Source organism: Martes martes, assembly GCF_963455335.1.
Source record: "Martes martes genome assembly, chromosome: 4".
Classification (NCBI taxonomy): domain Eukaryota; kingdom Metazoa; phylum Chordata; class Mammalia; order Carnivora; family Mustelidae; genus Martes; species Martes martes.
The window spans coordinates 28964755-28980006 of NC_137891.1; the positions used below are offsets into that span (position 1 = coordinate 28964755).

The following is a 15252-nucleotide window of genomic DNA, read 5'->3' on the forward strand; positions in this document are numbered from 1 at the left end:
CATTCCCCACATTGGTGGGCTCTGGCTGTCTCTCTCTAATAAATAAAATCCTTTTTTTTTTTTTTTTTTTTAAAGACTTAAAACGTGATTCCTAAAAACACGGAAAGGCATTCAGCAACCAACAATTGAGGAAATTATTTAGTTGTTTGTATAACTTTCAGTGGAGAGAGGTTTAAAAAATTCTGGCTTTCCCTTTAGTCTACTTCTATGGCCTTTAATTTTTACTAAAAACTCCTGTGATTTTGTAGACTCTTCCTCTAATCCGTATCTACCAGAAGTTATCCATGGAGTCATGGTTACATATAAACTGCCTTGTTAATTTTTGTGGTAGACAGAAAATTCAGTGAAACAAATCACTTGCCTTAAGGAGTTTATAGTTATCAATCTTTTAAGCTACAGTTGAAACTTCTAGTGAGTTTATATTAAAAGTACTTCTAAAAAGGTGAGAGAGGTTCTGAGAGCCAGCTTAAAGGAATGTGATACAAGCCAGAAGTTAATCCAAAGTAAAATTTTATACTAAAAATTTATTTTTATATTTCTACAATATCATGCTTGTTAGATTTTATTAAACATCAGATAGAAGTGACCCTTTAAGAAGATATATCATACTTAATGTTATATCTTCAAGCATATCTAGTACTCACAGTTTTTACATAAATCTGAAAAATAAAAAAAGTAATAACCCCAAAACAAGAATATTAACCCACATTTAGTGAGGGTTTATGGTATATTTAATTAACAAGATTGATAATTAAATATTTTATATGTATTAACTCTTAAATTTTAGTAGTTCTGTGAGATATGTAAGATTTTGTTACTTTATTTTGCTGATTAGAAAAAAGAGGGTCAGAGATGAATTGCATGCCAAAATTAATAAATGGTTGAGCCAAGATTCAGATGACTAGTCAGCTCTGGAGTACTAGTTCCTAACCACTGTATCATACTCCTTTCTAATGAGCATGTGGACAGATTAATGTTTATGGATATCATTAAGCAAAAGTTTATTCTTTTTGTGCTTAAGCCCTGTTTTCTTATTTCATGGTTGTGGTATGAAGGGTTTTAAGGTATTTCTTCAGTAACTGGCTTTTTAGAAGATAAGCCAAAGAGATCGAGAAGGAGGCGAAGAGAGGATTCATTCATTGGGAACTTAAAACAAATACACTGACAGCCCTTGAATTTCCTATGAAATTGCTTTCATGCAACGAAGTTGTGGGATAGAATAGCTAGTTCCTTTGTAAATAAATAATATCTTTTATTTTTGTTTGGATTTGTATCTCACCAAGTAGTGGTCTCGTATGTCACAGAGTTACATCATTAGGGCAAATCAAGGCAGTGGTGAAAGTTTCACACAGTGGTTCATGACATATTTGTCATTCTTTAGAACTAGAAATCCACTGTGTGTGTTCATATGTGTGAAGAGAAGAGTAAGAAGGAGGAAAAGAGGGGAACTGGGAGGAAGGGAGAGAATGAATGGGGATAAAGGATTGCTCTTACTAGTATTTTATGAGTGTTTATGTCCCTGAAACATTAGGTAAGCCTGGAAGAGGAAATGTCAGGTACAATTATTATAACTCTGAAAATTCCCTAAAGAGATCTGTATGTGTTTGTTTATAAATAATTTTTTTTGTAAGATCACTAGAAATTATGCTAAGATTCTTTTAGATAGGTGTTCTTTTGTATGCTCTAGACTCTTAACTTTATGTACTCTATTCATATTTTTTTATTACAGTATGTATTTTTCTTTTTCTGACAGAACCTCTATATTACTGGCAACAGACTGAAGATGATTTGACAGTAACAGTACGGCTTCCAGAAGGCAGTTCTAAGGAGGACATTCAAGTACAGTTTTTGCCTGAGCACATCAACATTGTACTGAAGGGTCAGAGGTTTCTGGAAGGAAATCTTTATTCATCTATTGATCAAGAAAGCAGTACATGGATAATTAAAGAGAATAATAGGTATATATAGATAGTTGTATTTATATTTGAATTTCTGTTTTTTGTTTTCTGGTTTTTTTATCCTTTCCACAGTGTTTACACCAAAGTTGAATACTATAATAGGTCTGTCTATATTGCTGATTTATTTCTTAAGATAGATGAAAAATGGAGGTACTATATCAAAAAGTATAATTATCAGTAAGATTAAAGATGCTACTGTAGTCATTGTTTGCATTCTGTGGTAGAACTTTTCATTACCAGCTCTGAATATAATCATAACAATATTAACAGTAATAATTAATAGATAAAAATGTTTTTGTTTTTGTTTTTAATGAGAGAGCCTGCACACAAGTTGGGGTAGGGCCGAGGAAGAGGGAGAAGCAGACTACCCACTGAGCAGGGAGCCCTATGCAGGACTCAAATCCCAGGACCCCAGAGTTATGGCCTGAGCCAATGGCAGACACTTAACCTACTGAGCCACCCATGTACCCCTAAAATGGTTATTTATTTTAATTAATACTTTAAAATTTTTTAACTAATTTTCTCTTATTAATTTCAGTTTGTCAACTAGATAATAATTCTTGTTCTTTAAATTTTAAGATATATAAAGGGGTAAACAGTATGAAGGCTCCCTCCAGCCCAGGCCCTCCAGTCACCCTTCTCCCCATAACCACTATTATTAGTTTCCTTCTACAGGTATTTTAGGCATAGTCAAACAGATTTATATTTTTTTGAACAAAAAAGATTTCAACATAACTGTATATAGTTTTTTACAGCTTACTCTTGTTGACTTTCAACAGTTAATCTTGGATAACTTTCCATAATGTATACCTAATGATTTATTCTCCTTTATGGCTATTTATGGTATTTTATTCAGTCAACTGCACAACCATTTTTAAAAAATGGTCCTGTATTACTGGATATTTTGACTGTTTGCAATCTTTTGGTACAATAAAGGACTTTCTGGGGGCGCCTAGGTGGCTCAGTGGGTTAAGCCTCTGCCTTCGGCTCAGGTCATGATCTCAGGGTCCTGGGATTGAGCCCCGAGTCAGGCTGTCTGCTCAGCAGGGAGCCTGCTTCCCCCTCTCTCTCTCTACCTGCTTCTCTGCCTACTTGTGATCTCTCTCTGTGTCAAATAAATAAATACAATCTTTAGGAAAAAAAAACAATGAATGACTCTCTAGATGATTCAGTAGCTTCACTGAGTGACACAGGTGTCAAACTCAATAAATTCTACATATAAAATCTGAATTTTATCTATAAAAACCTCAGTTAAAAGGAATATGTAAAACAAATAGGTAAAGGTTGAGTGTCTTATAAAACTGTAACCTTCTGCTTTTAGTCCCCTTTGGAAATTTGTTGTCCCAGATCCCTTACACACTTCTTAGGTATTTGGATTAATAAAATTACTCTTTCATTATAAATTAAGTGTTAGTAATCACTACATTCTGTGATAAAAAAGGTCAAATTTGGTCAGAAGTGGGTTAAAATTAGATATTTTTACCTTAAATATAATTTTCAATTTGTAATATAAGACCCATTTGAATCTTTGGTATGAGTCTAAATCCTGAAAGTCAAAAAAATGGTATCTGCTTCAAAAAAGTTTAAGCTTTATGTTTTTAGATCCTGAATTCATTTTATTCATGGGGAAGTTTGGTGACTTGGTTATACTTTTCTTTTTCAATGCAGTAAGAGAAATAGATTCATGAGTAAATGATGTCATTTATGATTTATTAAGAATTATTGAACTCGGGGCACCTGGGTGGCTCAGTGGGTTAAAGCCTCTGCCTTCGGCTCGGGTCATGATCCCAGGGTCCTGGGATCGAGCCCCGTATCAGGCTCTCTGCTCAGCAGGGAGCCTGCTTCCCTTCCTCTCTCTGGCTGCCTCTCTGCCTACCTGTGATCTCTGTCTGTCAAATAAATAAATAAAATCTTTAAAAAAAAAAAAGAATTATTGAACTCTTCAGTATTCAGTATTCACTGAATTCAACAAAAAAGAATAATGGTTTCTGTAATCTGATCCCTTGTCTTTCTGTTTTGGCACATGGGTTTTTCTTGAGCTGTTCTACTAATTCTTGGGTAACCAGTTTTAATCATGGTATATTTATATAATCACTGTAATTCTTCCAACATTTTTCATAATCACTCCTGCAAATATTTATGAAAACACTTTTATTGTAATTCTCATTAAAGTATTACTCTTTTAGTGGGAGAGTGAAAAGTTGATCTGAGCTAGATTAAAATCAATCTCATGGACAAGATAGTTTTCAGAAATCCCACCTTTAAGGTGATAAAAGTCATTTATAGAATCCTTACCAACAGTCTTACAACTTCTTTCTTTAAGAATACCATACTTATTATCGCTTCTCGGCCTTTTGGCTAAGATCAGGTGAAGAATACCATACTTATTAACACATCCAGTTATGAGTAGGTACTTGATTTTGCTAACAGTTTATCCATTTACCAGTTTATCCATTTACCTGGAAAAGGACACTAAGATGAAAAGAACCCTGGAATCTATTATTTCTGGTAATCACCCATCTTACTATGGTTGGGTCACCACAATCAAGCACATTGGCTTTTTGCTTCATTCTTTGTGAACTTTGACATGCTAACACACTGAATTCCTAACAGAGTCTCAGAAAATTACTCTTTCCTAATTTTATTTTATTTTATTTTTTTAAAGATTTTATTTATTTGACAGAGAGAGATCACAAGTAGGCAGAGAGGCAGGCAGAGAGAGAGGGGGAAGCAGGCTCCCCGCCTAGCAGAGAGCCTGATGCAGGACTCCATCCCAGGACCCTGAGATCATGACCTGAGCCAAAGGCAGAGGCCCAACCCACTGAGCCACCCAGGCACCCCTATTTTATTTTTAATTGAAGCATAATTAATATACAGTATTATATTAGTTTCAGTTTTATAATATAATGATTCAACAGTTCTGTACTTAACGGTTGTCATGATAGGTATACCCTTAGTCCCTTTATATTTTTTAACATCTTTTAAAAACTTAGTTAAAAGGTTTTTAAGAGGGGCGCCTGGGTGGCTCAGTGGGTTAAAGCCTCTGTCTTTGGCTCAGGTCATGATCTCAGGGTCCTGGGATCGAGCCCTGCAACAGGCTCTCTGCTCAGCGGGGAGCGTGCTTCCTCCTCTCTCTTTGCCTGCCTCTCTGCCTACTTGTGATCTTTGTCTGTCAAATAAATAAATAAAATCTTTTTTTTTTTAAAGGTTCTTTAAGAAATATTTTGTATCTCCACATTCTATTTAAACATATGAGATTCGAGGGTAGCATTTATAAATTGGCAAACCAGCTATAACATATTATTAATAGAAGTCAGGAAGCAGTAACCCAGCAAAGCTTTAGAGTTCAGCATTTAATACCTGAGTATTATTTTCCCATTAAATTTGAGGTACTTGATTACAATTTTATATTACAAAAGATAATTACAGTGACATGTTGGTGGTGTCATTGGTTTAAAAACATGATTCTCTGTTCCTGGTTAAATTATTTATATCTCTTATTTTTTAATAATGTTCCGTCTCACTTTGGAAGGATTTATTAACTAGTCTAGGTTATTACGTTATATGTTCTTTTTTGCTTGGATGATAGGTTATGATACTAGTTTCAAAATGTAGAAATGCAGTGGTGCTGGGGCGCCTGGGTGGCTCAGTGGGTTAAAGCCGCTGCCTTCGGCTCAGGTCATGATCTCAGGATCCTGGGATCGAGTCCCGCATCGGGCTCTCTGCTCGGCAGGGAGCCTGCTTCCCCCTCTCTCTCTCCGCCTTCCTCTCTGTCTACTGTGATCTCTCTCTGTCAAATAAATAAATAAAATCTTAAAAAAAAAAAAAAAAGAAATGCAGTGGTGCTAAAAGGGTTGCACTAAATGTGCAATTTTTTTTTTTAAGATTTTATTTATTTATTTGACAGACAGAGATCACAAGTAGGCAGAGAAGCAGGCAGAGAGAGGAGGAAGCAGGCTCCCTGCTGAGCAGAGAGCCCGATGTGGAGCTCGATCCCAGGACCCTGGGATCATGACCTGAGCCGAAGGCAGAGGCTTTAACCCACTGAGCCACCCAGGCACCCTAAGTATGCAAATTTAAAGATGGTTCACAAATTCTTTATCAATGAGATTGTATGAACTCTAGGTTAACTGACGACAAACAATACTTATATATTCTGGTCATGGTAAACTTTCTTTAGTAATTATTTACATATATTCGTTCAAAGAGGCAGAATAGTACAGTAGTGAGGAACTTGGACTTGGAGTCAGACTGCTTTCCTAGCTTGTAACTTTGGCAAGTTACTTAACCTCTCCAGTCCTTTTATTTATTTATTTTTTCTTATTTGTAAAATGAAGATGAAAATAATACTTTATTTGGTTGTCATGAGCAATCGATGAGTTGAAAACACCTAAAATGCTTGACAGCACCTGGCATATGGGAAGATTAAGTATGAGTTGCTGTCATGATTCTTCTTCATTGCCATGATTATTTTCAAGATAACCTTTCTCTTAGAGACTGTATTATGGTAGTAATTTTTAATGCTAATGATAGGAACTCATTACATAGAAAAGATATTTTGTATTGTCTCGTAAAATAAGCAGTTTCAGAAAAATGTAAACTGCTGTAATTAATTCATGAGGTGGTGATAATAACAGCTTTGAAAAAGAATAACTGATAGGTTTGCATGTTCTATTTGATAATTATGATAATAGTTATTATTGTGTCCTTGAAGTTTTTCCTTGCAGTTGTGTTCCAGGGCACGGGCATGGGTTAGTGGCACACGTGTACCAGAGATGGCACATGGCAAGGTTGCTTTCCTATGGAACAGCTACCACCACCCCCACTTTCCTTTGTGTTACAGCAACAGCTACTCCTAAAGCTGCTTACGTGAATTTCCCTTGCTATTCAAGAGGCACTTGGACATCTCCTGTGACCACAGTCTGCCCTGACTCAACTCTTTCCCCTTCCTGCTGCATCACACCTTAATCCTAGGATTCACTGATAGGCCCTTTTTAGCGTATTTGGAATTTGTGTTTAATGGCTTAAATGTATGGAATTAGATTTTCAGTTGATAGAGACCAAATTAACAACTTTTTTTCTCCTAAAGAGTTACCAAATTTATTTCTACTTTCTTTTCAGTTCTTTAAAATATGTATTTTAAAAATTAACATTTGTATTGATCTAAGTTGCCTGATGTTTTACATTAATAATTAAATATCATGACTGCTAGTTTGGGGACATGAAACTACTTTTTGGCTCCATGCACAAGGAGGTACCTTTAGTTATAGTCCCTGTGCAGTTAACTTTGTGTGCCCACTTCAGTCATCACCCTCACCACCACCACCATTCGAATGCCTAGTAAAAGATCTCATGGATCCATACTGCTTATTCGTCACTTACTTTCACTAACACACTGCATACTTGGACTACAACAGTACTTTCTAGGTGGTCTCACTCTTGCCAGTCAATCTTCTCATCAGGCCATCTGACATACCACTTCCAGTGATATTTTTTTGTTTGTTTATTAAGTATAAGTTATTTATCCTTGGATTACAGATTTTCTATCCATATTCCAGTATGCAATACTAAAACTAACACATGTTTTGTAAAACATGTCTGGCTGGACACCAAAGGGGGATAAATTCAATGGAAGATTCTTCTGTGTGGTGTTGATTATATAATTCATATAGTTGCTTAATGTAACATTACTTTTCTTGTTTAACTTCTAGCTTGGAGATTTTCTTGACTAAAAAGAATGAAGGACTAACATGGCCAGAGCTAGTGGTTGGTGATAAACAAGGAGAGTTTATAAGAGACTCAGCACAGTGTGCTGCAATAGCTGAACGTTTAATGCATTTGACCTCTGAAGAACTGGTAAGCAATTGCAGTAGTAGTGTCATTTTCCAAAGGCCCAGAACTATGTGAGGATTATGCCATGTTTTTCAAACATTATTTTACATTTGGTAATGTTAGAGACACAGATTAGGCACTAAGGATTGGTGTTTGTAGCTTAAAATTCTAATACTCATTCCTTACACTACATGAAAACATGTATGTGTGGGGTCATTGTATAAGGTGGGTGTTCATGTATGTATATATCTCTATGTACATATATATATGTATACATATATATACACACATATACACACATAAATATATATATTTTCCTTTAGGACAATCAGTAGACCAATACTGGTATGGACAAAAATTATGATTTTACTATCTACCTATGCTAATAATCTACTTGTCATCATTGAAATATTTTAGGTTATCTTAGACTATCACTAGGGGTATAAATATACACTATAATTAATTTTAATTCTCAAAGTAATTCATTGCAGTGATTATAATACTACACTACTCATTCAACTATGAGATTTTGTTGAAGTGTTCCAATCTGATAACTTTTAAGATAATGTTAAAAATTTGAATAAAGCATACTAGAATTTCAGTTATATGTTTATTCACCAAAAATTATATCAGCACATGTAAAATATCTGATTTATTGCCGCTTGGAGTTAGAACGATGAGGAAAAAACTATATGAAGACATAGTTGTACTATAGGGTTAATTGAATCCTAAAATAGGAAAGAAATTAGAATACTGAAAGTAAATGTCTGTGTCAAAAAGCAAGCATGGCCAAAATGGAGAAACCAAGTTTCATGTTTGCCAGCATTAAATTAAAATTTCAGGAATCACTAGAATTCATGTGTAAGACCATGAAACTTTAATTTCATAGTCCTGGTGTTAAAATAAACCATGCAGACTGCTTTGCCCTGTTATGTTCCTTAAGCAAGTATTTATTGTGTTGTACTGTGGAATATAATATAATATTATAATATAGTTACAGTAGTGGAGTTTTGTGGGGTTTTTTTATGTTAGAAGGTTTGTTTTGATATTGTAGATTATTGCTGTTAACTGCCTTTTAAGCTTGATTATTTCAAATGAATATTGGTCTGTATGAGTAAGTTATGGCTGAAAACCAATGTGTTTGTTACATTTTAGAAAAAGACATAGAATCTTATTATCTGCAACTGAAGGCTGTCTGGTGTATTTCAAATCTTTATACTTTTTCTTGCCATTCTGCATTGTTTAGAACCTTTACTTCATTGGAAAATAGAAATGATAAATAGTGAATGCAGATATTCTTGCCTCATTTGTAATCTTAGAAAAATAACTGAATATTTCACTGTTAAGTATTATGGGTTATTTTTGTCATGACGAGGACATATTCTTCAATTTGTTAAACTGAGTGCTTTGAATCATGAAAGGCTATAGAATTCTGTCAAATACATTTTCTTTTTTTGTGGTTTATAAACCCAAATTGGTCATGATGTATTATCCTATTTACATATTACTGGTTTGGATTTGCTAAATGTTATTGAGGACTTTTGCATCTATATTTAGGAGGAATATTGGTCTGTAGTTTTTGTTTTGTCTTTTTACTGTTGTTGTCCAGTTTTGATATCCGGGTAATGCTGATGTCATAAGATGAGTAGGGAAGTGTTTACTGCTTATTCTAGTTCTGGAAGAGATTGTATAGAATAGGCATTATTTCGGGACGCCTGGGTGGCTCAGTTGGTTAAGCCGCTACCTTCGGCTCAGGTCATGATCCCAGGGTCCTGGGATCGAGTCCCGCATCGGGCTCCTTGCTCTGCCTGCCTCTGCCTGCCTCTCTGCCTGCCTCTCTGCCTGCTTGTGTGTTCTCTCTCTCTCTCTCTCTCTCTCTGGCAAATATATAAAATCTTAAAAAAAAAAAAAAAAAGAATTGGCATTATTTCTTTAAATATAGAATTTACCAGTGAGACCATCTAGATTGGAGTTTTCTTTTTTGGAGGTTTTTAACCATGAATTTAATTTATTAGGTATAGCAATTATTTTTGGCATCTATTTCCATTGTTTTTTGTTGTTGTTTTTTCAGATTCCAATTTCATTTCTGTTATTACATTATTTTCTCCTTTTTCCTTACTTTGGATTTATTTTGCTCTATTTTTAAAAGTGAAAGTTTAGATGATGGCTTTTTAAACCCACTTTTCTATTGAAGATACTTAATGCTATGTACTTCATTCTGAACAATACTTCACCTTCATCCTCCCAAATTTCAGCTTATCTTCTTAACCCTATTAAGGCTTGATTTGATTTGGTACTGTATTTCCATGTTTTTTATATGCTGATACTCCTCGTTTGTTCTTACTCCTACGCAGAACTTTTCATGAATCTCAAATGAAAGTCTAGGATGTTTATCAGGGCTTCTGTGTGGGCCCTGTCCTCTAATTTTTGTCTCCCAGGCACTTCAGTAACATCAACACTCAGCTTTGGAGCCCCTTGCCTGCTTCTTCTTTCCACTTCTCTTTTTCCAGCTCAGCTTGAAAATCTGTAAATGACACAGAGAAATAGCAGAGTCTTGGGTTCTCTTCTCTGTAATTCCCCTTTCTCTCTAATCTTGTCCTATTAAAATCTGGCTACCTTGATGGTCCTGACCTTTTAATTTTGCCCTTTTCAGCATATGGGTAATGGAAAAGGGAAAGGAGGGAGAAGTGCAGAGGATGCCTTCTGTATGCTACTGGACATACTTATATTCTTGAATCACTGAAAAAATGGCCCCACCTAATTGCTGATATTGCCTTCCCAGCCAAGCATAGCAACCCGGATTGTTTCCATCGATGTGTAGGCTGGAGCAGACAACCACAACTAGGTGGCTCCATATGCCGGGTGGAACATGTACAGGTTTGATAATATAGATCTGTAACTCCCAACCATTTAGTTTCAGAGGCTTTCTCAGGTCGTTTCACTAAGTTCTCAATAACATGACAGCATTTTGGCAAATTGGGTATGTGGACATTTGATCAGTTGTAGAATTATATTTCTGTGTATGTATGTAAATGCAATTTATCAGTTGAGCATTATGATTCTTTTACTCTGAGGGATATAAGACCAGACAGTGATTCTTGCATTTAAGCAATTGAAATTATGAAAATTAATGAATCTACTTATCTCCACTTTTATCTTACTAGCTATACCTCTGTGTTTTTGTTTGGTTGGATATTTGTGTGTGTGTGTGTGTGTTTAGTGGTTCCGGAGTTTACACTGTACACCTTTAACTCATTACCATCTTTGTCAAAAATTTTTCACTCATAACTTAAGAACTTACAGATTTCTATTCATCCTTTCTGTTATTCTTTTCATACTTTTTATTTCTTCATGTAATAAACTCAATGATACATTATTATTTTAACTTAAATCAGTGTTCTTTTCAAGAGATTAGAAATATGGGCAGGAAAATCTTAAATTGCCCCACGTATCTGTCATTTCCTTGGTTCTACATTTCTTCCTGTTGGTTCACATTTCCATCTGTTGTCATTTTTCTCCTGGCTGAAGAACTTCCTTTAGCATTTCTTATAGTATAGATTTGCTGGGTAAATTCTCTCAGCTTCTGTTTGCTACAAAAATATTAATGCTGTATTCCTTTTTTAGTATCTTTGTTAAGTATGTGTGAGTCAAGGTTGATGGTTTCCCCCCTTTCATCACTTCAGTTCTACTCCATTGTTTTCTGGCTTGCATTGTTTCTGCCGAGAGGCTGGCTATCATTTGTATCTTTGTTCCTCTGTTCTTAATGTGTTATTTTTTTCCTCCTCTGGCTACTTTCTTAAGATATTTTCCTTATTACTGCTTTTCAATAATTTCATTATAATGTGATTTGCAGTGAGTTTTTTTGATGTTTCTTTGACCTTTTTGAATCTATAGGATTATAGTTTTCATCATTTATGACCATTTCTTCAAATTTGTTTCCATTCTTCCTGCCCCCTTCTAATTACTCATGTGTTAGACCATTTGATACTGTTCCACAGGTTACTGCAGTTCTGGGGGGTTTTGTTTGTTGTTGGTCTTCCCCCCCCCCCTTTTTTTTTTTTGTTCTCTCTGTGTTTCATTTTAGATGGGCTATTGCTTTGTTTCCAGCTCACAGGTCTTCTGCCATGTTTCATTAGTTGCCAATCCCATCTTTTTTGGTTTCCATTTCAGATATTATATTTTCATATTTAGAAGTTCAGTTTGGTTCTTTTTTATGTCTTCCATACCTCTGTCAACATATACATGTTTTTCTTTACATCTTTGAGTATATAGAACATGTTTATAAAACCTGTTTTAATATCTTTTTCTGGTGATTTCATTATTCTGTCATTTCTGTTTTTGTTGATTAGCATTTAATGGTCGTGGGCCTGAAATTTAGTTTTTAATTACTGCTATAATCTTGATCTTTTTAAGAATGAAGATATCCATTCTCTTATTGTTGAAGGTTTATTTATTTATTTTGTTTTCTGGTCTTAAGAATCCAAATCCAGATAAAGAAAAACCTCCATGTAATGCTCAAGAGTTAGAAGAATGTGACATTTTCTTTGAAGAGAGCTCCAGTTTATGCAGATTTGATGGCAGTACATTAAAAACTACTCATGTGGTAAGTTCTTGATCATTATATTTCTAAAAATTTATGAGTAAGTACAAGTTACGTGAGATGATAATTCACCAAATATGTAATTTGCAAAGCTGGCTTGATTGGCAGTTTACTGGCTATGATCTAAAACTCATCAGTCCATGAAGTTGCAGTTTCATACCAGCATCCCCAATAAAACAATGTTGTGTTGTTTTGGTACTGTTGCATATTTGATATCTTGTGATTGGCTTTTTTCTATTCAGGTTTTTATATATAGTTACAACTAATTTATAATAACCATATCTTTTTTCATTTGAAATTATGATACAAGTTTTCTTCATGTTCTTATTTCAATCTGGTTTAAAGGCTGGGTGACACTATATAATGTTATTGTTGGTGTTCTTGTGTGTATGTGTGTATAGTAGTCCTACAGATTATAGGATACACTTTTAATACATTTTTAAAATTGTATTATTCATGATGATGCTATTTTTGAAACATCCCTTCTTTACATAAAGTCTTTTTCTATATTCAGGTGTTTTCTTTAATAGAGTTACAGAAGTCAGATTAAATCTACAGTCTCATTCATGTTAGCAGTTATTACCTATTTCATTGCATCTTTACCTGCTCCTTCAGTTTTTTTGTTTGATCTTTACTAATTGGTGTGCAAGATACAGGATTTTTAGTCTGTGATTTTTTTATTTTTGACTGTTTCATAATTACTTTTGACTCTTTTGTGAAGAATTTTTTCCTTTATTTTGTTTTGGTGTTTCTGAATGACTTGTATGATCTTCTTTGTAAAATGTGTTCTTAAAGAGCATATATGGTAGTCTCCATTAAAAGTAGGTTATGTCTTGAGAAAGTTAAGAAGCATACATAAAGTTCTTTATTGTACCATAGTTTTTAGAGATGATATTTGATAAAATATTTTCAGTATTTTGTACATACCCTAAAACTGTTTAATCACAGTTCAGTGTTAATTGCTGGCTTAACTCCAATCATTTGCTGTTTGTATAAATTGCAAAATGATCACCACAATAAGTCTAGTTAATGTTTGTCACCATACATAGTTAGAAATTTTTCTCTTATAATGAGAACTTTTAAGGTCTGCTCTGTTAATAATTTCAAATATGAAGTATAATACTATTAACTGTAGTCACTGTGCTATACCTTATAATACCCAATACTTACTTATAACTGGAAGTTTATACCTGTTGACACCCTTAATCCATCCCCCAGCCACCATCAGGTGTGAGGTGTGAAGGCATATCTCATGGTGGTTTTGATTTACATTTCTTGATGCTTAATGTTGTTGAGCACCTTTTCGTGTACAAGTTGGCCATCTTTGTAGATCTTTTTTGGAAAAAATAGCTGTTTAATTCCCTTAATCATTTTTTAATTGCATTGTTTTTGGCTGTGTAATTACTGTTCTTTATAAATTTTGGATGTTAACCCCTTATCAGATATGATTTACAGATTTTTTTTTTTCCTATGCAGGAGGTTGCCTTTTCATTTTGTTGATCATTTTCTTTGCTGTTCAGACGTTTTTTTGGTTCAAAATAGTCCCGCTTATTACTTTTGCTTTTGTTGCCTTTGCTCCAAAAAATCATTGCCAAGACCGATGTCAAGAAGCTTAATGCTGCTTCTGTTTTCTTTTAGGAGTTTTGTGATTTTAGGTCTTAAGTTAAACTTTTTAATCCATTTGAGTGAGTTTTTGTGTATGATGTAAAGATAGTGGTCCAATTTTGGTCCAGTTTTCCCAACACTGTTTGTTGAAGGGGGACTCTCCTTTCTTCATTGTGTATTCTTAGCTCCTTTATTATAAATTGAGCATATATAGGTGGTTTTACTTCTGGACTCTGTTCCATTTCTGTGTCTGTTTTTATGCCAATACTATACTGTTTTGATTACTATAGCTTTGTAATATAGTTTGAAATCAGGAAGCATTTTTTAAAAGATTATGTTGGCTATTTGGGATCTTTGGTAGTTCCATATAAATGTTAGGATTTTGTTCTGTTTCTGAGAAAAAAGCCATTGGAATTTTGATAGGAATATTATTGACTCTAAATTGCTTTGCTTAATATGGACATTTTAACAGTTTTTCCATTCCATGAGCATGGAACATCTTTCCATTTATTTTTGTTTTTTCAGTTTCTTTCGTTGGTATCTTATAGTTTTCAGTGTACAGATTGTTGACCTCCTTGGTTGAATTCATTCCTAATTTATTCTTTTCAGTGCAATTGTTAGTGAGATTATTTTCTTAATTTCTATTTCCAACAGTATGTAACTAGTATATAGAAACAACGGCTTCTGAATTTTGACTTTGCATCCTGCAACTTTACTAAATTTGTTTTAACAGTTTTTTGCTAGAGTCTTTAGGGTTTTCTATGTAATATGTCATCTGCAAATAGTGACAGTTTTACTTCTTCCTTTGACTTGGATGCCTTTTCTTTCTTTTTCCTGCCAAATTGTTATGCTTAGGATTTCCAATACTATGTCAAATAAATGTGGTAAGAGTGGGTATCCTTTTCTTATTCTTGATCTTTGAAGAAAAGCTTTTAACTTTTCACTGTTGAGTTTGATATTAGCTGTGGGCTTGTCATATGTGGCCTTTATTATGTTGAGGTGTGTTCTCTCTTGTACCCACTTTTTTAGAGTTTTTATAAATGTTGAATTTTGTCAGATGCTTTTTCTGCATGTATTGAAATGATCATATGATTGTTTTCTTCATTTTATTGATGTGGAATATCATATTAATTTAGAGATATTGAACCCTTGCATTTCTGAAATAAACCTCACTTGGCCTTATTGTATGAAGCTTTTTATGTATTCATTCATTTTGTTAATATTTCGTTGAGGAGTTTAGCATCTGTGTTTATCATC

General features: G+C 34.1%; 1 protein-coding gene across 2 annotated transcripts in view; it reads left to right on the plus strand.

Annotated features, from left to right (window-relative positions):
• NUDCD1 (NudC domain containing 1) overlaps positions 1-15252 on the plus strand; it is an 80653-nt gene that overhangs the window by 32022 nt on the left and 33379 nt on the right. For both annotated transcript variants that reach the window (XM_080801353.1, XM_080801354.1), the window contains 3 exons: positions 1754-1958; positions 7670-7814; positions 12268-12393. In XM_080801353.1, the coding sequence (XP_080657479.1) occupies positions 1754-1958; positions 7670-7814; positions 12268-12393 (476 nt within the window). The remainder of the gene's footprint in view (positions 1-1753; positions 1959-7669; positions 7815-12267; positions 12394-15252) is intronic.